General features: G+C 36.3%; 1 protein-coding gene across 1 annotated transcript in view; it reads right to left on the bottom strand.

Moving 5' to 3' along the window:
- DNAJC13 (DnaJ heat shock protein family (Hsp40) member C13) overlaps nucleotides 1-25,308 on the bottom strand; it is a 155,669-nt gene that overhangs the window by 78,282 nt on the left and 52,079 nt on the right. The window contains exons 6-20 of the mRNA XM_040232721.1: nucleotides 21,551-21,751; nucleotides 18,581-18,787; nucleotides 18,394-18,489; nucleotides 17,935-18,026; nucleotides 15,892-16,058; nucleotides 15,708-15,787; nucleotides 15,456-15,625; nucleotides 14,906-15,005; nucleotides 11,874-11,981; nucleotides 11,004-11,159; nucleotides 10,187-10,243; nucleotides 7,720-7,841; nucleotides 5,577-5,652; nucleotides 2,536-2,631; nucleotides 1,641-1,784 (exon numbers count right to left, since the gene is read on the bottom strand). Coding sequence (XP_040088655.1) covers nucleotides 1,641-1,784; nucleotides 2,536-2,631; nucleotides 5,577-5,652; nucleotides 7,720-7,841; nucleotides 10,187-10,243; nucleotides 11,004-11,159; nucleotides 11,874-11,981; nucleotides 14,906-15,005; nucleotides 15,456-15,625; nucleotides 15,708-15,787; nucleotides 15,892-16,058; nucleotides 17,935-18,026; nucleotides 18,394-18,489; nucleotides 18,581-18,787; nucleotides 21,551-21,751 — 1,872 coding nt within the window. The remainder of the gene's footprint in view (nucleotides 1-1,640; nucleotides 1,785-2,535; nucleotides 2,632-5,576; nucleotides 5,653-7,719; nucleotides 7,842-10,186; nucleotides 10,244-11,003; nucleotides 11,160-11,873; nucleotides 11,982-14,905; nucleotides 15,006-15,455; nucleotides 15,626-15,707; nucleotides 15,788-15,891; nucleotides 16,059-17,934; nucleotides 18,027-18,393; nucleotides 18,490-18,580; nucleotides 18,788-21,550; nucleotides 21,752-25,308) is intronic.

Genomic DNA, 25,308 nt, shown 5'->3' with positions numbered 1-25,308 from the left:
TAAAACATTATTGAAAATAAAAATATTTCTTTTCCATCTGAATTCTTATCTTTAAATAATAGATGCCATTCACATTTCTAGCTAAAATAGCTTTGTGTTCAATTTTATACTGGATAAATGTTATATAAGAAATCGGATGCAAAAACTTATTTTCTGTATAATTACACCCAACAGCTTGAAACAACTATTACTTCAGCAATGGGTTTAACTACCTGAACCCAGAAGCTTGCTAAACTGTGAAAGTTGTTCATATGTAAAGCCTTTCAAATGTAAAGCCTTTCAAATTTTCAAATGCTATAGCAATATTATCATGACATGTATTGCCTTTTATTATACGTACTTTTAATACTAACTTCCTTGTACATCAAAGCAACCTCAAAGGACAGAGATAAGAGGTACTGCTATTCTGATTTTATGAAAGAGGAAAATAAAATTCTAAAAACCGTTAACTTACCATATGGGTTAGTAAGTGACAGAACCAGGCTCAGATGTAGGTTAATCAATTCAAAGTTCAGTCTTTTTACTATCCTAGACATTTGAAAGCCTATCTATTGATTCTTTATAGTAATATGTCACTCATTCAAATTAACATTAACTCATTGTGCTCACGTTCTAAAGAACTGAATGTTGGTCTCAATTTCAGATAGACACATAAGACAATAATATTTCTGTTCTGGTGCACCTGATGCCTTATGTTTAGACATTCTGGAAATTAGTTAAGAAACCTATTTGTTTTTATAAACATATTATTTTCCTTGAATAAGAAAACAGCTACCATAAATAAAGAGATGGTTCAAGAGAAAGAATATAAACGTGGTCAACAAAATCCGAGATCAAGTCAACTTTTACATGAAACCTTAAACCATTTTCAACCACTGTACATTCCATCTTAGATAGAAGGATGAACATTAACTGGATGAGGTTCTCTAGCACATACTACATGCTGAAGAATGAAACAAACTGTTTCAGATCTGACCTTGATTTGAGGAACAATAATGAAATTTAAGTACATACAGTAAATTTAACAATGTTAATCTTATTTTCAAAATACTTGTCTCAAAAAAGCTAAACAAGAAGGGCAATTTTATTTGAATAGATAACAAAACAAAGTTCAGAGAAGGAAGGAAAAAGATATATATGAAATTAGAAGTATGGAAACTGGTAAGTTATGGAACAAAAATTAAGAGTGAAAGTGGCAGTTGCTCAGTTGTGTTCGACTCTTTGTGACTCCATGGACTAGAGCCTGCAAGGCTCCACTGTCATGGACCGGAGCCCACCAGACTCCTCTGTCCATGAATTCTTCAAGCAAGAATACTGAAGTGGGTTGCCATGCTCTTCTCCAGGGGATCTTGCCAACCCAGGGATTGAACCCAGGTCCCCCACACTGCAGGCAGATTCTTTACCATCTGAGCCACCAGGGAAGCCCAAAAATGGAATTTTATATTAAATGATTAAAATCCTAACCACTGATTCATGAAACTATGCATTAAGAAGAATTTATATAAAATAAAATCAGAACTAAGTGACATTTCTTCAGGTGTTCCGTCAGAAGTATCTGACTACCATCTCTATGAACAGTGACAACTGAAGTAACCTAGGATACATGGAAGTCTTAGAAGTTCAGAAGACTTTATTTTTACCTCTTTTTGTGCAATGCCCATTCTATCCCTCCAGTGCATTAAGACAAGATCCACTTTTTCTTTGGCAAATTTTTCAACTTCTTTAGCAGCTTTTCCAGCTAGTCTTTGCCACTCTGGAACTTTATTAAATTTTCCATATTGATCCTATTAAATAATGTTGAATTCGATTACAGTCCTATATTTGTGAATTTATTTTAAAAATATAATTAGAGTGAGTTACAATATTTTACACGATTAAACACTCAGAAAAAAAAAAAACAGTGGAAAAACAAAGTGAACATTTCCACAACATATTATATATTTTGTCCAAGAAATCTTAACTTTTCTATTTTTCAAAATGAATACTTTTAGAGGGATAGCAAGATATTAAGTGGGAGATTGGTGCAGACAGAAATGAGGTGAAGAAAGGAAACAAACACATTCTAATTGTTATATGACATCATTACAACAGCATATCTTGAAAGTTAAGTAATTTTCTCAAAGATAGCCAACAGTCATAATTAAGACTGCTTTGTAAAGGAAAAAAAGCCCTACCTAGATTAATTTTTTCAGTGTTAGCCTCTTTCACCATTTGTCAATTATATATTATGTGTTAATATTACTTTATACATTTGAAACAAATTTTTAAAAAATCCACTATTTAATGTGCCTATATGCTGAGTTAGAGGGAAAAATACAAGATAATTACTATTCATAAAATTAGATTATGGTGATAACTGCTTAATTCTAAAGATTATAGAAATGTACACTAAAAATAGGTAAAATTTGGGGGATGTAAATTTTACTTCAATAAAGCTGTTAATAGTAATAATTTAAAGGAACATTATTAATTAAGAGTGTTTCACAAAAAAGTACTCTTTCATGCTGAAAAAATACTTAGCACAAAGATATTTACCATTGCTATTTTCACATTATCTCTAACGTGCATCCTATCAGTATCCTTCTCAGGAACTGGATCGGAGCTGTCCAAGTATGCCAGCAAGCCTGGGGGCTAAAAACAACAAGAAAAAAACAAGATATACAATCCATTTTCAAAACAACTGCACACACAAAATCTAGCCTTCAAACACCAAATAAATTAATACGACGACTTAGCTGGAATGGGCAAATTTAATTCAGACGATCACTGTATCTACTACTGTGGGCAAGAATCCCTTAGAAGCAACGGAGTAGCCCTAATAGTCAACAAGAGTCCGAAATGCAGTACTTGGGTGCAATCTCAAAAACAAAAGAATGATCTCTGTTCGTTTCCAAGGCAAACCATTCAATATCACAGTTATCCAAGTATATGCCCCAAACAATAATGCTGAAAAACTTGAATGGTTATATGAAGACCTACAAGACCTTCTAGACATAACACCAAAAAAAAGATGTCCTTTTCATCATAGAGGACTGGTATGCAAAAGTAGGAAGTCAAGAGATCCGTGGAGTAACAGGTAAATTTGGTCTTGGAGTACACAAAGAAGCAGGGCAAAGGCTAACAGAGTTTTGCCAAGAGAATGCACGGGTCACGGCCAACACCCTCTTCCAAGAACACAGAGACGACTCTACACATGGACATAACCAGATGGTCAATACCAAAATCAGATTGATTACATTCTTTGTAGCCAAAGATGGAGAAACTCTATACAGTCAGCAAAAACAAGACCAGGAGCTGACTGTGACTCAGATGAATTCCCTATTGCAAAATTCAGACTTAAATTTAATAAAGTAGGGAAAACCACTTAGATTTGACCTAAATCATATTTCTTATGATTATACAGTGCAAGTGAAAAATAGATTCAAGGGATTAGATCTGATAGACAGAGTGCCTGAAGAACTATGGATGGAGGATCATGACACTGTACAGGAGGCAGTGATCAAAACCATCCCCAAGAAAAAGCAAAGCAAAAAGGCAAAATGGATGTCTGAGGAGGCCTCACAAATAGCTGAGAAAATAAGGGAAGGTAAAGGCAAAGGAGAAAAGGAAAGATACACCCATCTGAATGCAGAGTTCCAAAGAATAGCAAGAAGAGATAAGAAAGCCTTCCTCAGTGATCAATGAAAAGAAATAGAGGAAAACAACAGAATGGGTAGGACTAGAGATTTCTTCAAGAAAATTAGAGATAATAGGGAATATTTCATGCAAAGATGGGCACAATAAAGGAAGGAATGGTATATGGATCTAATAGAAAAAGAAGATACTAAAAAGAGGTGGCAAGAATATACAAAAGAACTATATAAAAAATGACTTCATGACCCAGAGAACGATGATGGTATGACACTCACCTACAGCTAGACATCCTGGAGTGTGAAGTCAAGTGGGCCTCAGGAAGCATTACTACAAACAAAGCTAGTGGAGGTGATGGAATTCCAGTTGAGCTATTTCATATCCTAAAAGACGATGCTGTGAAAGTGCTGCATTCATTATGCCAGCAAATTTGGAAAACTCAGCAGTGGCCACAGGACTAGAAAAGATCAGTTTTCATTCCAATACCAAACAAAGGCAATGCCAAAGAAAGTTCAAACTACCACACATTACACTCATCTCACATGCTAGCAAAGTAATGCTCAAAATTCTCCAAGCCAGGCTTCAACAGTACATAAACTGTGAACTTCCAGATGTTCAAGCTTGATTTAGAAAAGGCAGAGGAACCAGAGAAAAATTGCTAACATCCGCTGGATCATCAGAAAAGTAAAGGAGTTCCGGAAAAATATCTACTTCTGCTTTAATGAATATGCCAAAGTCTTTGACTGTGTGGATCACAACAAACTGTGGAAAATTCTTCAAGAGATGGGAATACCAGACCACCTGACTTGCCTCCCAAGAAATCTGTACGCAGGTCAAGAAGCAATAGCTAGAATTGGACATGGAACAACAGATTGGGAAAGGAGTATGTCAAGGCTATATACTGTCACCCTGCTTATTAAACTTATATGCAGAGTACATCATGCAAAATATGTCGGGCTGGATGAAACACAAGCTGGAATCAAGACTGCCAGGAGAAATATCAATAACCTCAGATATGCAGATGACACCACCCTTATGGCAGAAAGGGAAGAAGAACTGAAGCGTCTCTCAATGAAAGTGAAAAAGGAAAGTGAAAAAGTTGGCTTAAAACTCAGAAAACTAAGACCATGGCATCAGTCCCATCACTTCATGGCAAATAGATGGGGAAACAATGGAAACAGTGAGAGACTTTATTTTCTTGGGCTTCAAAATTACTGCAGATGATGACTGCAGCCATGAAATTAAAAGACACTTGCTCCTTGGGAGAAAAGTTATTACCAACCTAGACAGCATTATTAATAAAGCAGAGACATTACTTTGCCAACAAAGGTCCATCTAGTCAGAGCTATGGTTTTTCCAGTAGTCATGTATGGATGTGAGAGTTGGACTATGAAGAAAGATAAGCACCAAAGAATTGATGCTTTTGAACCGTGGTGTTGGAGAAGACTCTTGAGAGTCCTGTGGACTGCAAGGAGATCCAACCAGTGAATCCTAAAGGAAATCAGTCCTGAATATTCATTGGAAGGACTGATGCTGAAGCTGACACTCCAATACTTTGGCCACCTTATGGGAAGAACTGACTCACTGGAAAAGACTGGGAAAGTCTGGAGGCAGGAGAAAGGGACAACAGAGGATGAGATGGTTGGAAGGCATCACCTTCTGGATGGACATGAGTTTAAGCAAGCTTTGGGTTTGGTGATGGAGAGGGAAGCCTGGCATGTCTCAGTGCATGGGGTTGCAAAGAGTTGGACACAATTGATTGACTGAACTGAACTGATGATTTAGCTACTGAGGATAATATTTATTATATGATAACTCCTTTGATTAGTATATTATATTAAAAACAAACAGATAAACTAAAAAAAAAAACACACCCAATCCTTGATTGTATAACCAACTTATCAATGAAGTTTTATTGGGTAAGAATATATATTCAACTGACTTACCAAAATGCGTTTCAACAAGTTTGTTGCAGTTGCATTATCAGCTGTCCAGAGTCCGACTAAATGTCTACTTAGCTGTCTGAAAAAAGCAGACGTTGAGAAAGGTTTGCTGCTTTATCTCAGCTAGAACAAAAAGGAATTTTTAAGAACAACATATCATGTAAGAAATAAGACTACAGTTAAAAAAAAAAAATTCTACCTACTCAATACTCTGTAATAACCTATATGGGAAAATAAAAAAGAGGGGATATATATATATAACTGAGTCATTCTGCTGTACATGGGGATCTAACACAACACCCTAAATCAACTATACTCCAATAAAAATTAAGGAGAAAATCATTCTGATGTTAAATACTGAAAATTAATATTTTAACTTGAGATATATGAGTTAGGGAAACAATTAGACTTGATAATATAAACAGTTTGTATTACAAGTCCTGCTATAGTGATCACATCATTCTGGAATTCTTTGGAATTCTGAACATGAACAAAAGTCAACTATGTTCTAATACATACTTCCTGACAAGGTCAGAGATAGAAAATATTTTCAGTTTTGAAGTCTGAACAAAGATTTAAAAAGCATTTTTGAGCTAAAAGAATATTTTGATTCAAAGTGAAAATCTAAGATTCATGTTGAATCTAGGACTTAGTCATTTATTAATCTTAATCCCCATGATGATATCTGTTACCCAGACTAGAAGCTTCTCATAAACTGGGAATACATTTTATTCACCAGAGACCCTTCTATGCTTTGGTAGGGATTCAACTGCCATTTGCAATAAAAATGAGGATGAATCCTGTGAGGGCAATGACCAAATAACCACTTAAGGGCATATATGTTACACTATCACAAGAAAGCAGTTTAATAAGAAAACCCAAACTGTGCTTTGTTCTGCCACCAAAAAAAACCAAAAATCACTGCTAAAACTGTTTACTCTATGTCTCTCTGGAAGCCTATTATAACATACTGAAGTAATAATACATAATTTCCTTCACTGGCATTTGCTAAGTATCGTATCAATGATTCCTAAAAGATTTTAGAGATAAGAGATAACATTTTATAGCAGCAATTTATAAAAGATAAAGCAATGCAAATGATAAATAGTATTTCTATTATAATTTGACAGTTTTTCAATATTGTTACTGATCACAGTAGGGAATGCAACTGATTGATTAATAAAAAGTAAAACAAACAGGAAAGGGCTAACATAGGGGTTTAATGGAATAAGATATTAAACAGTCTCTACTATGTTTTATCTTAGCAAAAATATAAGGCAGTACATCAAGGAAATAACCTTCTTTTAATATCTTTTTGTTTTCACAGGCAACACTGAAGACTACTTTATGCCTAGTATTTTCAAGTAAGGGGTGCAGATAGCTTCACATAATAGTAAAAACAGAAACCTACTGGCAGAGCAGCATACAACAGTAGCCAATAACCAAACATAGGTGATAAATAAATGAAATTTATGTTTCTATAATAAAGTAAGCATAAATCAGCAATTTACACTATTATTTCAAAAAGCCAAAAAGAACATGATTAAAATATTACATCAGGAATTATAAAGAAAAATTAAAAGAGCTGGAATTCATACAGCAGGGAGTAAACAGATTTGTGTGTTTCCTCATATCTGGAGGAATTTTATAAAAAAGATGATTTGCCTAAAGGAAAATTGTTTAACTGCAAGAGATTTAGGATAGGCTTGATTGGGTAAGGCTGGCTAGATAATGAAGTTTTCTTATTCTTAGAGTAACTAACAGACCAAAGTTATTTAAAAATCACTAGGTGAGTCATCTACATACGAGATAGCCAGGAGGAAATGTAAGGAGAAATGCCCTGGGGACACGTGGTTCTAGTTTCGTAAGCTACAAAGCACTCTTTTCCATGTTCCAGTCCCATGACTATGTGGTGTAGAGCTTGATGAGCAGAGAGTGGGGGGAAAAAAGCAGCTTTATTTTTTTCCTCCCCAGTTATGCAGGGACAGGGACAATGATCTTTTGGGTACAATCTTTCCATAAGGAAAGGACAAGAACTAGGTGAATCAAAAGAAAATGACATCTGTGTAATCCAAACGCTGTTTTATGTAATATCTGAACCCCTTCTCTAAACAAGTTAACTGATAACAAATTAAATTTAACCTACCTATTTGTAAGCATCCTTTGATCTGAGCTTATTGTAAACATCGCAGTATGCAAGTGTCGAGGTAAGGCACCTTCACTTAGGGCAAGCTCCTGCATTTTTGTAGCAATTTCTTTGTCACCTTCCTTTGGAAAAAGGGTAAGATGATCCCTAAAGCAACAATCTAAAGCAAGCTATTTTAATTTTGTTAATTTTACATCTCTAGATAAAATAATTATTCAGTATACAATGTAATAAAAATTAAATATGCATCTCCAATTTTCCAAAAATAACATAGGTGAATAATAAGTCATTTAAAAATATTATTTGCCTTTGGAGTAAGGTTTTAATGTTCCAAGATGTAGTTATCTCAGGAATTATACATTAACTTTAAAATTAGGTTCATTCCTTGAGTATATATCAGCCAATGAAGGGGAGAGGTGACTTACAGAAATCAGTAACTCCTACCAAAGGCATCTGCAAACGTGCTTGCTCTTGTTGATAAAGATATATTCACTTTTATGGTGAATACAATTCTTTATTTTTTTAAAAAAGACTGATGTGATGTTGAGGTAGTTCTTTGTATTCTTATTTCACTCTGATTATTTAGACTTACTTTCACAAAAGGGTAGGATAGATAGGACTACTAATCAAAGATAAACAGAGCTATGAATTAAGCAAGCCTGTGATATTTAAGATGTGTGGAAAAAGTAAAAATACAATGTTAATGAAAAAAAGTACAAGTATATAGTATAACTGAAGATTCAGAAGTATACAAATGTACATGCAGTATGAATATGTACATATATCATTTGATACAAATGAATGTAGTATGTATATAAATATACATAGTAAGTATATGTACATATATAATTTTGAACATGGTCTGAGAGGAAATTCACCAGAAAACTAACAGCTGTTGTCTCTGGATGGTAAAAATACAGGTGATTTATTTCTTCCTTGTGTTTTTTCTGAAAAATCCAACACTTCTTAAGAAGATCATACACTGCTTTCACAATCAGAAAATAGCAACTTAAGATACTTCCCAGGATTTCGGTGTAAATTTAAAAAGCCTCCCTTATACAGACACTGCTCTAGTAACTGGCTAGGAATCTGACACCTGTGGCTTGCATTGAAGTCAAAATGGCCTTTTGGTTATATCTGGCATTCATTAAATATTTCTGAATGAATGGCAATATATTAATGGATCAAATCCAGGAAGACTCTTTGGTATGGTCTCATGGTCCTAACTGTCCTTGGCGACTTCAAGCTCTGTAAGTGAGAGATGTGGCATTTACTTTGGAACCTAATATTAAGCATAGAACCCATTAGCTGGGGGACAATTCACTTTTATTTCATGTATACACTAAAAATGCAAATAAACTTTGATGTTCCAACCAATCTAAGTCTATATATAATTTTCAATAGCTGTTTAACAGTATACTAATACTGTGCTTATTATTTAGCTACTTGTTATATTTATGAACTATAATGGCAGAGTTTTTTGACAAAGGGCACTCTTACATTTTATCCAATTATGACAACAAAAGTATATAAAAATTCAAAAGCCATTAGACTGATATTGTAAACATCCAGTATGTAAATTCATATTAATAGCCACAATCTCGTCTTCTAAAAAATATCTATCTATCTATTTATACAAAGTTGCTCAGTTGTATCTCACTCTTTGCGACCCCAAGGACTGTAGCCTGCCAGGCTCCTCTGTCCATGGAATTCTCCAAGTAAGAATACTGGAGTGGGTAGCTGTTCCCTTCTCCAGGGGGTCTTCCCAATTGAGGGATCAAACCCATATCACACAGGGCAGGCGGCTTCTTCACCATCTGAGCCGCCAGGGAAGCCCAAGTAAACTGGAATGGGTAGCCTGTCCCTTCTCCAGGGGATCTTCCCAACCCAGGAATCGAACTGGGGTCTCCTACATTGCAAGCAGATTCTTTCTTTCCCACCTGAGCTACCAGGTGATAAGGCTAAAGCAACTATCCTGAGAAGCAAGAGTTCCTGTCCAACAATATCATGTCCTCATCTCTGGGGCTTAAACATATATGCAGGTTAGCATGAGGAAGTTTTTGTTACAATATTTATTTAATACTGCTTGGCTATAAACTAACTCCATTAATAGATTTCTATATAGACTTAGTACCTGAATGAAGTTTCAATACCATCACCACTACCATCCGCAAAAGAGAGGAAGAGAAAGAATGCTAACTTTTCTTTTAAAATAAAACAAATAATGGAGGACCAGAAAAATTCATTTGCTCTAAATCTACTTACTTAAGAACTTTTAAGTTCTTAGTTTATTCTTGAAGGATTGTTGTTACAACTAGTTTAAAAGGAATATAAACATTTAAAATTACTTTTCTTACCCAGAAATACTGCATATTTCCCATAAAAGACTGAAAGTAACTTTGTCAGCCCAAGTTAAAATAGCCAATTAACATTCAAGTAAGTTGAACTTTCAAAATTGTTTTCTCACCTCTATTATTGCCTTCATAACCAATCCAGCTCCCTTTATAATTGCCATGGAAGGATGCTTTAAAATAGGGAGAAAAAAGTATCACAGAATAAAAGAGTTTTATTCCAACATATTTAGGGGTTGCTCTTAAGAGGGATACACAGTTTTATGTAAAGTATTAAGCCATAAAATTGAAAGTGAAACCCTTTCACCCTTTCAAGCCATAAAATTAATAAAAAGCTACATCTCAAAGTCAGTTCACAGTCTGGTTTAAAAATTTTAGGTATTCTTTTAATATAGCTTTACAGATATTAAAAACAAAGAGTTTACAGAAGTAGAAACAGCTAGCACTAATGTGAATAATTATATATATTCTACTTATTGGAATGATAAATATCAAATAATTATGATATTAACATAACAGAAATAGACATTTATAAATATAAATATCATATACACACATGTACATAATAAACATGATGGCATTATATGAAATAAATGTTTTCAACTGCTCATGAAAGGCCCTGCTAAAGCTCACCTTAATATTTGGAAATTTATAAAGAAAAGAGGACTTTGAGATGACCACAGGAAAAAATTTAGTTTTTCACTACTTTTAAGATGGAAAAGATGGGCAACAGAGTCAAATACTGATCAAAAGCCATCAATAGAGCTCTATGTGAAACACCAAGAAATCAGTGACATATTCTAATATGATAACATACTAGGCTGTATTTATTTAGATTACCACAGAAGCACATATACATTATTTTAAAAATAAACTGACTGAAAAGTGGTTCTTGCAGATTAGTTGTTACCTGATAAAAGTGTAAGCTCTCACCTGAAAGAGTTTAAAGAGTGTTCTTCCATTGGATGCTACCATCTCCAAGAGCATATCGAACTGCTGCCCCTCTGTTGTCTCACTATATGGAGCACACAGGGCAAAAGTAAGGAAGTCCAAGAGTGAACTAATAACTAGGGCACCAGTCCCATGATCCTGAAACAAAGTAACATATTACCTTGGCTTAGTACAGAGAGCTTCACTTAAAACACAGCTAATAATGGTGTTTTTCCTGTTATCCTATTATGTTAGAAGTAAACATTTAATTTCCCAAAATGAGTTTTAAAGTGCTCTCAACATGAGTACTACTCAAAGCAGTACTTGCTTTACTAATGTAGTATATCTAGTGCTTATCTCAAAAAGAAAACAGTTAAAATTCAGTCAAATTTCAAGAAAATAACCAAGACTCCTCAAACAGGCATGACAAATGTTAATGTATACTTGTATAAAAGGCAATCTTGGATAACACCCGCAAAGCTCTAGCAATCTGTTCATATTCCTTCTAGATGTTATAGACTGCCCAGCTCCAAAACTGTTACCCAATGATTGAGGAATAAAGATTTTATTAGCCTTTTTTAAAGCAAATTATTTCATAATGACATCTTTAAAGTGAGTAGAAAAGTAAAAATCTGGGATATAACTAAAAAGTTAAAGGCTTTGCAATTTATCCTTTCCTAAATAATTAAATAGTCTTAAGACACTATTTTATAGTAATAAAATAAGTAAGTGAACAAGTTGAACTGTAAACCAATACTGAAATGAGGGCCACAATTTAAAACAAAACAGAACAAAAACTGTCCATGTTGTACTTCCAGAATATCTTCAATCTGTATGGTATCACTCATTAAGACAAATTTAACTTTAACTCACCACATGGGAATTAAATTTCTCCAGTAAGTTTTCCAGAAACTTCTTTGAAGAGAGAAGAGAAGCTTTGTTTAGCTGTTCTTGTCTTAAATCATAGTCATCATGCATGGGCTATTGATTAAAAACAGTGATAAATTCATAAGCAGTTGCATCACATAAAATTTATTTATGAAGAGTACTCACTGAACAACTGAAAGAACTAAAAACCACATCCTTTAAGTTTAAGGCAGAAAGGAAACTTGTGATAAGCAGGAGGAAATGATTTCTCCTGGGTCTGATGAGACTGTGGATAATTTGCCTAACAAGTAAGGGTAGATAGTACTGCATAGGGTACTTTTGAGAGAATAAGTCACAGATCTCCCTCTTAAAAAGCAAATAACACCCATTCTTTTTAGTAAAAAGCAAATAACATCTCCCCCAATTTTATAATATAAATTTGAAATGATAAACTTAGCATTTTAAACTAAGTACTAATATTAGCAGCAAATACTTCCTTGTCTCAAGATGATTCTCTTTTGACAGCTGGAATAAGCTAAGAGCATAAAAAGGATTCTAGCATGATAGTTAGGAGTAAAGATAATGCTCTAGGAAGCATAGACTTCAGCAGTTGTGGCTTGCGGGCTCCAGAGAGTGTGGGGTTCAATAACTGTAGAGCACAGACTTAGCTGCCCTGTGGCAGCTAAGTGGAATCTTCCCTTTCCAAGGATTGAATCGAGTCCACTACATTGGCAGGCGAATTCTTAACCACTAGATCACCAGGGAAGTCCTTCACTAATTCTTTAATGGAATACTTTTAATAAAGATAATAAAATCCACTTTGGGGAATAAATGCAAGGTTTTATACAAGTGATTTTATACAAGGTTTTATACAAGGGCTTCCCTGCTGGCTCAGACAGTAAAGAATCCACCTGCGATGCAGGAGGCCTGGGTTCATTCTCTGGGTTGGGAAGATCCCCTGAAGAAGGAAAGGGCTACCCACTCCAGTATTCTTGCCTGGAGAATCCCATGGACAGCAGAGCCTGACGGACTACAGTCCATGGGGTCTCAGAGAGTCAGAGGTGACAAAGCAACTAACACATTCAAGTGATTACTTATGCTTAATGTATACCACTAAGTCTGCCTAAAATACTTACTATAAGGAACGTATACTCCACACAAAATTGAAATAAACCAAAAATTTCAAAGTTTTACAGCTTTCTCCCCACAACAAGCTGTCAGCAACTTAGAGTTTTACCTCTAAAACCACTTTCAAATGTGCCTTTAGTCCATCCTACTTCAGCACTTCATTTCTTACATGATAATTTGCTCTCCGTGCCTCTAACTTGACCTCTAATCTATACTTCACATACCATCCATGAATTTTCTAAAATTCCACAACTGACATGATTCCACGTGATTGCACAAATCACTCCTCTGTTGAAAAAAATCAGTTGTTCTTTCCTATAAAGCATACAAAACTAGCTTCCTTGATACAAAAGGCTTTTTATGACAGTCTCTGCACACATCTCTAACTGTAACTCCTAAACCTGTGTGCCCCCATTCATACGTTATGATCCAGTCATATTCAATTATTTTTTGCTTCCCAAATAAACTTTTGCATAGGCTAATTATTCTTCCTGACTCTTGAGAAACCTGTATACAGGTCAGGAAGCAACAGTTAGAACTGGACATGGAACAACAGACTGGTTCCAAATAGGAAAAGGAGTATGTCAAGGCTGTATATTATCACCCTACTGATTTAACTTATTTGCAGAGTACATCATGAGAAACCCTGGGCTGGAGGAAGCACAAGCTGAAATCAAGATTGCCAGGAGAAATATCAATAACTTCAGATATGCAAATGACACCACTCTTATGGCAGAAAGTGAAGAAGAACTAAAGAGCCTCTTGATGAAAGTGAAAGAGGAGAGTGAAAAAGTTGGCTTAAAGCTCAACATTCAGAAAACTAAGATCATGGCATCCGGACCCATCACTTCATGGCAAACAGATGAGGAAACAGTGGAAACAGTGGCTGACTATTTTTCTGGGCTCCAAAATCACTGTAGATGGTGACTGCAGCCATGCAATTTAAAGACGCTTACTCCTTGGAAGTAAAGTTATGACCAACCTAGACAGCATATTAAAAAGCAGAGACATTACTTTGTCAACAAAGGTCCATCTAGTCAAGGCTATGGTTTTTCCAGTGGTCATGTATGGATGTGAGAGTTGGACTATAAAGAAAGCTGAGTGCAGAAGAATTGATGCTTTTGAACTGTGGTGTTGGAGAAGATTCTTGAGAGTCCCTTGGACTGCAAGGAGAGCCAACCAGTCCATCCTAAAGGAGATCAGTCCTGGGTGTTCATTGGAGGGACTGATGTTGAAGCTGAAACTCCAATACTTTGGCCACCTCATGCAAAGAGCTGACTCACTGGAAAAGACCCTGATGCTGGGAAAGATTGAGGGTAGGAGGAGAAGGGGCAAACAGGATGAGATGATTGGATGGCATCACCAACTCAATGTACATGGGTGTGGGTGGACTCCAGGAGTTGGTGATGGACAGGGAGGCCTGGTGTGCTGTGGTTCATGGGGTCGCCAAGAGTCGGACACGACTGAGCGACTGAACTGAATTATTCTTCCTTAGGAAAGTCTTCTCGCAACTAGAAAATATCTACCTGCCCCTTAAGATTCAGATCAAGTTTAACATATCCCATAAAGACTAACGTAGAACCTTTTATCTTCTCATCACAAAACCAGAATCAAGTGCTGCTTTTTAGGGATCCCATGGCCCCTACTATGTATACAGTTATATACACATGCCTACCTTACTAGACTGCCAGCAATTTCAGGGAGGAATTTTGTCTTAACATCTTGGTATTTCTTTTTGTAAACAGCACAGTGCCTAGTTTATAGGCTATGCTAAACAAATGTTTATCTGAATAAGTAAATGGCTGTAAGAGCAAGTTAGGAAATATTGAAACAATAAAATCTAGGTTTGTGGAAATTTAAACCATCAGTCACTTAGAATCAGCTTCCTTGAGAAAAACATTAGTACTTACACACATGAGGGCACAGAGCATATCAACAGCTGCATGGATTACTCCATTGTTGCTCCTCTTGAGTGCTTTTACTACCTTCACTCCAAGACGCTCCCGAAACCTCATGGGACAAAACAACAGTGTATAGTAGCAACAGCAGAGCATCATTCCATTATTTTATTATAAAAACATAATATAGTAAGTTATTTTAGGTTTCCACTACATTACTACAGCAATTAAATATTCTGAATTCCATATCTAGAACATAACAGTTTTCATAATTTTTTTTCTTTTCATGGGGGGCTTGAAGGTTGATTAAAGCTAAAAGGCTTGAATTTGAACTTCCCATTCAAATTCACTAAAACAAGAGTCAGTAATATCATGGGTGAATGTATAAATACGAGTCAGCAATATCATTCCCATTCATTCATCTTGCTTTTTTATAACTACTATTTCACCATATTAAAAAGTAACAAGTTTAATCAGATATAATGAGGTAAATTTGTTGATTATTTGCTATTTTGACTTTTTCAAATTCTTATTAAAAGAAAAAAAAATTAAGGCAACTTACTTTGGAAGCTGAGTAAAAGCTAGAAAACCAGCTTTGGAAGCCACAAGCCTCCTCACAGCCTGGAACTGACTCTCAAGTTCTGCATTTGAAGCAACAACATCCCCTTCTTGGGACAATAATGCCGTTATGGCATTATTGATCAGTTTTTCTTTGTTTTCTGAGAAGAGACCCTAGGTGAGGAAGAGTATTTCAAAAGAGTTTCTATACCAAAAATTAATGACAATGATCAAATCATGATACAATTTGTCTTACATCCTGCGTCACTGCATGCAGAACTCCACTATATGAAATGTTAGCGTTGAACCTGAACACAGCATCTGCAAAGTTGCCATCTGTAAGGAAATGAATGATTCAAAACGATTTAGAGGTCTGCACTATATTTATTTATTATTAAGTAGATGGATGGAAATGAAATTATATTTAAATCAATACTTACTTGGAGGTGTAGCCAAGAATCTGAGATGAAGGCTCTCTACCTCCTCATCGACAGGCATGCTGAGTAACCCCCATCGCTGACCTTTATGAGTCGATGTCATTTTTACACAAACGTCTCGGTTACCAGAGGCTCTTACTCCATCTAGCAAACTTGCTAATAAGGAATCTCTAAGCCAAGTTAAAAATAAAAAAGGTTTTAGGGTTGATAATCTAGGGAGATTTTCATTTAGAAAGCAGCATAGGCCCTTTAGAAGGTAACCTGCTCAGGGGGGCACCCTGGGTACCAGGGAAATATTAAAGAGAAGTGGCAGGAGAGAACCTGACATCCAATACTATATCTTCACTTTCCTGTTTAATATCATATCCAAATTACTAAAGGAATGGATTGTTAACATTTTCCTCTTGTTTTCTAATTTTAAGATTATCTTTAACAGTTTTACTGAGAGATAACTTAGAAATCACAAAAGACATTCTTAAAATGTAGAGTCTGGTAATTTTTCAAAAATTTATACAGCTGTACAATCATTACCATAATCCAGCTTTTATACATTTCCAGCACCCCAAAAAGTTTTCTTGTGCCCATTTGCAAAAAACTCCCTAGCCTCAGGCAACCATTTATCTGCTTCTTTCTCTACAGTTTTACATATTCAAGAAACTTCATCAAGAGAATAAAAAGACAAGCCACAAGTTGCGAATAAATATTTACAAAAGACATATCTGAAAAAGGACCATTACCCAAAATATACTAAGAACTCTTAAAATTCAACAATAAAAAGAATAACCCAATAAAAAAATGATCCTGCAGCCTGGGTGGGAAAAGGGTTTTGGGGAGAATGGATGGCTGAATCCCTTTGCTGTGCACTTGAAACAATCACAATTTTGTTAACTGGCTATACCCCAATACAAAATTAAAGTGGAAAAAACAAGGAAAAAGAATGATCCAAAGTCCTGTATGATGCTTTACATTATAAAACATCAGGAAAATGCTAATTAAAACAAGATACCACAACATTAGTGTTAGAATGGCCAAATCTGAAATACTGACACCACCAAATGCTGATAAGGATGTGGAGAACCAGGAACTCTCATTCACTGCTGGCTGGAACACACAATGGCAGAGCCACTTCAGGAATACAGTTTGGCAGTTTCTTATAAAACTCAACTAACTCTTACCATATGCTCCAGTGACTACATTCCTTTGTATTCACCTAAAGGAGTTTAAAACATAACCACACAAAACCTGCACACAGGTTGTTTTACCATGTGGTAGTTGCACTGAGCGTATTTTTATCAAAGTAACTTGTTACCATTATCCAAACAATTTAAGAATGAAAGTGAAAGGTATAATTTTTAAATATTTAAAAAGTGTAAGTTTCAGAAACATACTTTATTTTCCATCCTTTGATTTAATATCAAGTAACCATATTTATGGTTTTTCCAGAGGTCACGTATGGATGTGAGGACTATAAAGAAAACTAAGCATTGAAGAATTGATGCTTTTGAACTATGGTGTTGGAGAAGACTCTTGAGAGTCCCTTAGACTGCAGGGAGATCCAACCAGTCCATCCTAAAGGAGATCAGTCCTGTGTGTTTATTAGAAGGACTGATATTGAAGCTGAAATTCCAATCCTTTGGCCACCTGATGCAAAGAGCTGACTCATTGGAAAAGACCCTGATGCTGCAAAAGATTGAGGGCAGGAGGAGAAGGGGACGACAGAGAATAAGATGGTTGGATGGCATCACTGACTCAATGCACATGGGTTTAGGTGGACTCCCGGAGTTGGTGACAGACAGGGAGGCCTGGCATGCTGCGATTCATGGGGTCACAAACAGTTGGACACGACTGAGCAACTGAACTGAACTGAACCATTTTTATACTCTTTCAAAACTTGAAAACTAAATGAAGGATATTTCAAACACGCAGCAAAATAAAGTTGTCTTTTCCTTCATTACATTAAATTTATCTTTGTTTTTCCTCTTTGATGAAGCACTTTGCCTTGCACATACTAAGATCTCAAAAACTAGATGAATTTAAAAAAGATACCTCTCTGTTGAAGAGTATTTCCGTATTTGGCCTTTTATAAATTCAATGGTAAAAAGCTGTGGATTTTCTGAGTCACAAACCAATGCGAACACCTAAGGAACACAAGAAACAAGTTCCATGAAAGATGTTACTTTTATGGTATTCCATTAGAAAAACTACACATCATTTAGTTGACAAAAGTCAATATTTAAAAACATAACTTGGTTATAATATCAGAATTTAAGAGCTGCTTAAAAGTCTCATTCACGTTTTCATATAATACTTAATAAATTAAGTTTTCATTATATACTTGAAAAACAAATTTTGCAATATTCATTGTTCTAAGATCAATAAATACAATGAAAAATTAAATACAGATTGTTTCCTATTCTTTAGGCCTAAAAAATATAAAAACAGAAAGAAAATTATTCTAATATATCAACAGGAAGAAATCTCATTTAAACTATTACTGAAACTTACTTCTCCTAAGGGCTTCAATGTTGCAATATTATAGGTTGCTGGATCACGTTCTACTAAACATGTTTCTGTAAGCGCTAGAATTCTTTTTACAGGTTCCTTCAAACAAAATTGAAATATATTAAAAAATTATTGAAGAAAAATGTCAAAATCAGATGAACAAATTTTTACTTTTAACATATAAGCTTACCGAATGTCTAGGTGATATTTTCTGGACTATAAACTCTGCTAAAGATGTGATGGATTCATCAGTGCTGTATTTGCCAAATCGAAGGTTCAAATATTGCTCAAATTCTAAAGGCTCTTTTCTGATCCGCAATGAAATACCTATATAGTTGCCAGCATGATCTATTGCACTTTTGATGATTTCTTCTCTTTGCTCTGATGCAAATAAATGCTGCATAAATTTTGAAATTCAAAATGTTAGGGTTGAAATAATTAAAATGTGACCATAGTCAATCAACTCATAGGCAAGTGCCTGAAGGAGCAATTCTAGGAGGAAAAAAGGTAGACCTTATCAGAAGTAAATAAGCAGTATGTTGTGGCTGACCATTAAATTAAAATCAAAGTCTGAAATATAAAGCCTTGCAAATAATCACTGAAAGGAAATTATCTCATAAATTCTCAGAGTCTGGTTCTCATTCCTGTGTGGAAAACAGCACTCTGGGGCTCCAAAAAAGGCCCCAGGAATCCCAGCCAAGTCCAATGGAGGTGCTGGGTACTATGGTGGACAGAATTCCAGTTTCAACTAAGGTAGCTCTGACTTCATCTGTTTTTATACAATGCTTTCTTGCAAGATTACCTTGAAAAATGCTTAAATGCTAACCAAGTCACTGGCCTATGAATATTACAAACCAACCTCCAGAGTGTATTAAGGATAAGGTATTGCTACTTGCATGTGACACCTGGAGGCCAAAAATGCCGTGAAGGGCAGGATAGGAGAATCCCACAAGAAAGACCTGTCCTGCCCAGAATGCCATGAACTACCCTGTTGAGAAACACTGGATCAGATCATGTTTTAAAACCTGATTTCATTTCCAACAGCTTATCTCAGTCACTATGGATGCAGAAGATATCAGTTTCTTGAATGAACCTGTTATGGTCTCATATCTGTAGTGAATCGACTCATTTTAGCTCGTGTTTTTTAAAAAGCAGACAGTATGCTTAGCTTCCTGCCACTCAAATGGTGGTCCAAGTACCAGTAAAGTCAGCATCACCTGTGAGCCTGCTAGATGTATAGCATCTCAGTTCCAACCTCAATCCTACGGAATCAAAATCTGAGAGTGAACAAGATGCCCCAGCTGATATGTATGCACCTTCAAGTCTGAGGCACACTGCCACATACAATACTATGAATAAACGTGTTCCCAAACTTGCCTGAATGTTCAGCTCAATTCTGGAGTTTTAAAAATTGCCATTGCTAGGCCTCCCATTATATTAATTGAATCAGTATCTTCAGAAAATGAGCCAAGGGCACAATGGGTTTAAGAAAACTCTCTAGGTGATTACAATGTGAAGCCAAGTTAAACCCATGGACCTATATATTAAGGCTACCAAGTTTGACGTCAGCTGTCATTTAATAAGTAACGTGAAAAAATTAAACTGCTTGATGCCAAAAAAGCAATAAAACATGTTGGCAATTGAGGAGTGTCATAATTCTTATCCTTAATGTTTACCTTACACATTGGTAGGCTAGATGAATTAATGTCATTCTGTTAAGATCTGTGAAGCCATATTACTGTAATTAGATGTTTTCTACCAAGAGGTTAATCATTATAAACTTCTACCACACAGGAAGGAGACAAACCTTTGGGCAGCACTATGACAGGAGGTTTTAGGCTGCTTTAGGGTGGGAAAGGGAACGGGATTTTCTCTTGGATCATTCATTTTTTGGGTCTAGACTCAGTGGTAACAAAATGTCTATATGCACATTCCTAGATGAGTGACACTAGGATGGTACCCATCATCTGGGTAGAGTGAGGATGGGACAAGGCCTATGACTCTGAAGAAGCTAACGTGTTTTGTAAATCAGATCGTTCACCCCATCCATCATTCTCTTTTATTTTTGCTATACTTAGCCTCTTGTATGGAGAAGGCAATGGCACCCCACTCCAGTACTCTTGCCTGGAAAATCTCATGGACAGAGGAGCCTGGTGGGCTGCAGTTCATGGGGTCGCGAAGAATCGGACATGACTGAGCAACTTCACTTTCATTTTTCACTTTCATGCATTGGAGAAGGAAATGGCAACCCACTCCAGTGTTCTTGCCTGGAGAATCCCAGGGATGGCAGAGCCTGGTGAGCTGCCGTCTATGGGGTTGCACAGAGTCGGACACAACTGAAGCGACTTAGCAGAAGCAGCAGCCTCTTGTATATCCAAAAGACTTGCCCTGGTTCTGCTATCCAGGGATGGATAATTTATCTACAGAACACTAAATCTTGGGAGTAGTGTTCCCAGGATATTAAGGTAGCTACAGGATTTAAAATCTCAAGAGAAAGGATTCTGAGAGTAAGTTCAGCTGAGCCTCTCCATCTGGACATTCAAATGCTCATCTCTGAGGTATGGGGTTTAATCAAGAAAGGCAGGATGTTTCTTATAAAAAAAAAATGGTCATAATCTATAGCTCTGTTTCTACTGCCAATTAAAAAACAGGGTCTCAGCACCTTAACAGGTTTCTGTTGTGTCCCAAAATTTACATGTAACTCAGAATTTCAAGACAAAAACATGCAATGAACTCCAAATTTGAATTTTCAAAGTCTATTCAGATTTCAGATTACAAATAGCTGGGCAAAGGAAAGAAGACTATAAAAAAAGAACTTTCAAAGAAAGTTCAGAAACTTTCAAGTAACACATTAATACTAATGAAAATAAAACTGTGATCACTGTTTATTAAATATTAAGTGACATACTGTGCTAAGAATTTTACATAAAGTATCTCATTTGATCAAAAAACCTAAGACATACACATATTATTCTCCACATTTTAGAGAGCTACAAATTGGAATTCAAGTTGAGGTCTACCTGATACCAAAGCCTGCACTCAAAATACCATACTTCCTTCCAGAGGACTCAAAGGAAATTTCAAAATTAAGTGTAAAAACTCTGCTTTCCTTCAAATGGTCATGTCTCTTTTAAGATAACTTTTTAAAAACACTACTTACCAATCTACTAAATCCTCCATAAAGTATACAAAACCCTCCTTGATAATCAGAGAGATCTACAAAGCCTTCAATATTTCTATAGTCATAGGAACAGAGGACTCTGTTTGTTGCAGGGTTAATCTGGTCAAAGCCTCCTGGCGTTACTTCCAAAATGACAGGTTTTCTTGTATCACTCCAATGATGCTTATAGCAGTTATATCTCTGCAGAGAAAAATAATAATACTTTTAAACTCATATTTAAGGTTACCATAAAACGCCATTACATCTAATGTATCACTCATTGCAGGAAAAAAAACAACAAAAAACCCCAAAAAATCTATAATATTATAAAATTTTAGAGCTACTAATCAAATTCTTAAAGACATTTTTACTTTGGCCATCTGGAGGTTTATGTTTATTCAATTAAAAATGTTTAGGCTAACTAAAGACAGTATCATATCAGTTGAGTTGCTCAATTGTGTCTGACTCTACGACCCCATGAAGAGCAGCACGCCAGGCCTCCCTGTCCAACATCAACTGCAAGAGCCTACCCAAACCCATGTCCATTGAGTCAGTGATGCCGTCCAACCACCCCATCCTTTGTCGTCCCCTCCTCCTCCTGGCCTCAATCCTTCCCAGCATCAGAGTCTTTATCAGGTGGCCAAAGTACTGGAGTTTCAGCTTCAACATCAGTCCCTCCAATGAACACCCAGGACTGATCTCCTTTAGGATGGACTGGTTGGCTCTCCTTGCAGTCCAACAGACTTGGACTCGAGAGTCTTCTCCAACACCACAGTTCAAAAGCATCATTCTTTGGCGCTCAGCTTTCATTATAGTCCAACTCTCACATCCATACATGACCACTGGAAAAACCACAGCCTTAACTAAACGGACCTTTGTTGACAAAGTAATGTCTCTGCTTTTTAATATGCTGTCTAGGTTGGTCATAACTTTCCTTCCAAAATGTAAGCGTTTTTTAATTTCATGGTTTCAATAACCATCTGCAGTGATTTTGGAGCTGAAAAAAATAAAGTCGGACACTGTTTCCCCATCTATTTGCCATGAAGTGATGGGACTAGATGCCATGATCTTAAGTTTTCTGAATGTTGAGCTTTAAGCGAATTTTTTATTTCCTCTTTCATTTTCATCAAGAGGTTCTTTAGTTCTTCACTTTCTGCCATAAGGGTGGTGTCATCTGCATATCTGAGGTTATTGATATTTCTCTCAGCAATCTTGATTCCAGCTTGTGCTTCTTCCAGCCCAGAGTTTCTCATGATGTACTCTGCATAGAAGGTAAATAAGCAGGGTGACAATATACAGCCTTGACGTACTCCTTTTCCTATTGGGAACCAGTCTGTTGTTCCATGTCCAGTTCTAATTGTTGCTTCCTGACCTGCATATAGGTTTCTCAAGAGGCAGGTCAGGTGGTCTGGTATGCCCATCTCCTTCAGAATTTTGCAGTTTTTTGTGATCCACACAGTCAAAGGCTTTGGCATAGTCAATAAAGCAGAAGTAGATGTTTTTCTGGAACTTTCTTACATTTTCAATGATCCAGAGGAAGTTGGCAACTTGATCTCTGGTTCCTCTGCCTTTTCTCAAACCAGCTTGAACATCTGGAAGTTCACGGTTCACGTATTGCTGAAGCCTGGCTTGGAGAATTTTGAGCATTACTTGACTAGCATGTGAGATGTGTGCAATTGTGCGGTAGCTTGAGCATTCTTTGGCATTGCCTTTCTTTGGGATTGGAATAAAAACTGATCTTTTCCAGTCCTGTGGCCACCGAGTTTTCCAAATTTGCTGGCATATTGAGTGCAACACTTTCACAGAGTCATCTTTTAAGATCTGAAATAGCTCAATTGGAATTCCATCACCCCCACTAGCTTTGTTCATAGTGATGCTTCCTAAGGCCCACTTGACTTCACATTCCAGGATGTCTGGCTCTAGGTGAGTGTGAGTGATCACACCATTGTGATTATTTGGGTTGTGAAGATCTTTTTTGTACAGTTCTTCTGTGTATTCTTGCCACCTCTTCTTAATATCTTCTGTTTCTGTTAGGTCCCTACCATTTCTGTCCTTTATCGAGCCCATCTTTGCATGAAATGTTCCCTTGGTATCTCTAATTGTCTTGAAGAGATCTCTAGTCTATCCCATTCTATTTTTTTCCCTCTATTTCTTTGCACTGATCAGTGAGGAAAGCTTTCTTATGTCTCCTTGCTATTCTTTGGAACTCTGCATTCAAATGGGTGTATCTTTCCTTTTCTCCTTTGCTTTTCACTTCTCTTCTTTTCACAGCTATTTGTAAGGCCTCCCCAGACAGCCATTTTGTCTTTTTGTATTTCTTTTCCATGGGGATGGTCTTGATTCCTGTCTCCTGTACAATGTCACAAACCTCTGTCCACAGTTTATCAGGTACTCTGTTTGTCAGATCTAGTCCCTTAAATCTATTTCTCACTTCTGCTGTATAGTCATAAGGGATTTGATTTAGGTCATACCTGAATGGTCTAGTGCTTTTCCCCTCTTTCTTCAGGAGAAAGTGTATAAGGAGTTCATGATCAGATCCAGTCAGCTCCTGGTCTTTTTTTTTTTTTTGCTGACTGTATAGAGCTTCTCCATCTTTGGCTGCAAAGAACATAACCAATCTGATTTCACTGTTGGCCATCTGGTGACGTCCACGTGTAGAGTCTTCTCTTGGGTTGTTGGAAGAGGATGTTTGCTATGATCAGTGCATTCTCTTAGCAAAACTCTGTTAGCCTTTGCCCTGCTTCATTCTGTACTCCAAAGCCAAATTTGCCTGTTACTCCAGGTGTTTCTTGACTTCCTACTTTTGCATTCCAGTCCTCTATAATGAAAAGGACATTTTTTTGGGGTGTTAGTTCTAAAAGGTCTTGTAGGTCTTCATAGAACCGTTCAACTTCAGCTTCTTCACCATTACTGGTAGGGGCACAGACTTGGATTACTGTGATATTGAATGGTTTGCCTTGGAAACGAACAGAGATCATTCTGTCGTTTTTGAGACTGCATCCAAGTACTGCATTTTGGACTCTTTTGTTGACTATGAAGGCTACTCCATTTCTTCTAAGGGATTCCTGCCCACAGTAGAAGATATAATGGTCATCTGAGTTAAATCCATGCATTCCAGTCCATCTTAGTTCACTGATTCCTAGATGTAGATGTTCACTCATGCCATCTCCTGTTTGACCACTTCCAATTTGTGTTGATTCATGGACCTAACATTCCAGGTTCCTATGCAATATTGCTCTTTACAGCATCAGACCTTGCTTCTATCACCAACCACATCCACAACTGGGTGTTGTTTTTGCTTTAACTCTATCCCTTCATTCTTTCTGGAGTTATTTCTCCACTGATCTCCAGTAGCATATTGGGCACCTACCAACCTAGGGAGTTCATCTTTCAGTGTCCTATCTTTTCCTTTTCATAGTGTTCATTCTGGCAGAATGTGGTCCACTAGAGAAGGGAATGGCAAACCACTTTACTATTCTTGCCTTGAGAACCCCGTAAACAGTATGAACAGTATGAAAAGACAGTGTATCTTTTTAAAATTAACAAAGGTTTTAGTTGTGAAACAATTTAAGTCACCCTCATGCAAATCTTAAGGGAAATCTTAAACAGAAGTTATTCTGAAGGAGTTCCATTGGAGAAAAGATTTCAACTTTTGTCGATGGATTCTTTTAATCAAGTTAGATATGGAAAAAAGCTAAGTCACATTTCAGGGCTTTTAGGGTATTTAATTTAAACAACTCAAGCTAGTTCAATATATC

This window comes from Oryx dammah, unplaced genomic scaffold (assembly GCF_014754425.2).
Source record: "Oryx dammah isolate SB20612 unplaced genomic scaffold, SCBI_Odam_1.1 HiC_scaffold_2, whole genome shotgun sequence".
Lineage (NCBI taxonomy): Eukaryota > Metazoa > Chordata > Mammalia > Artiodactyla > Bovidae > Oryx > Oryx dammah.
Note: the sequence above shows the minus strand (reverse complement) of the source record. Positions and strands in the feature narration are given on the sequence as shown.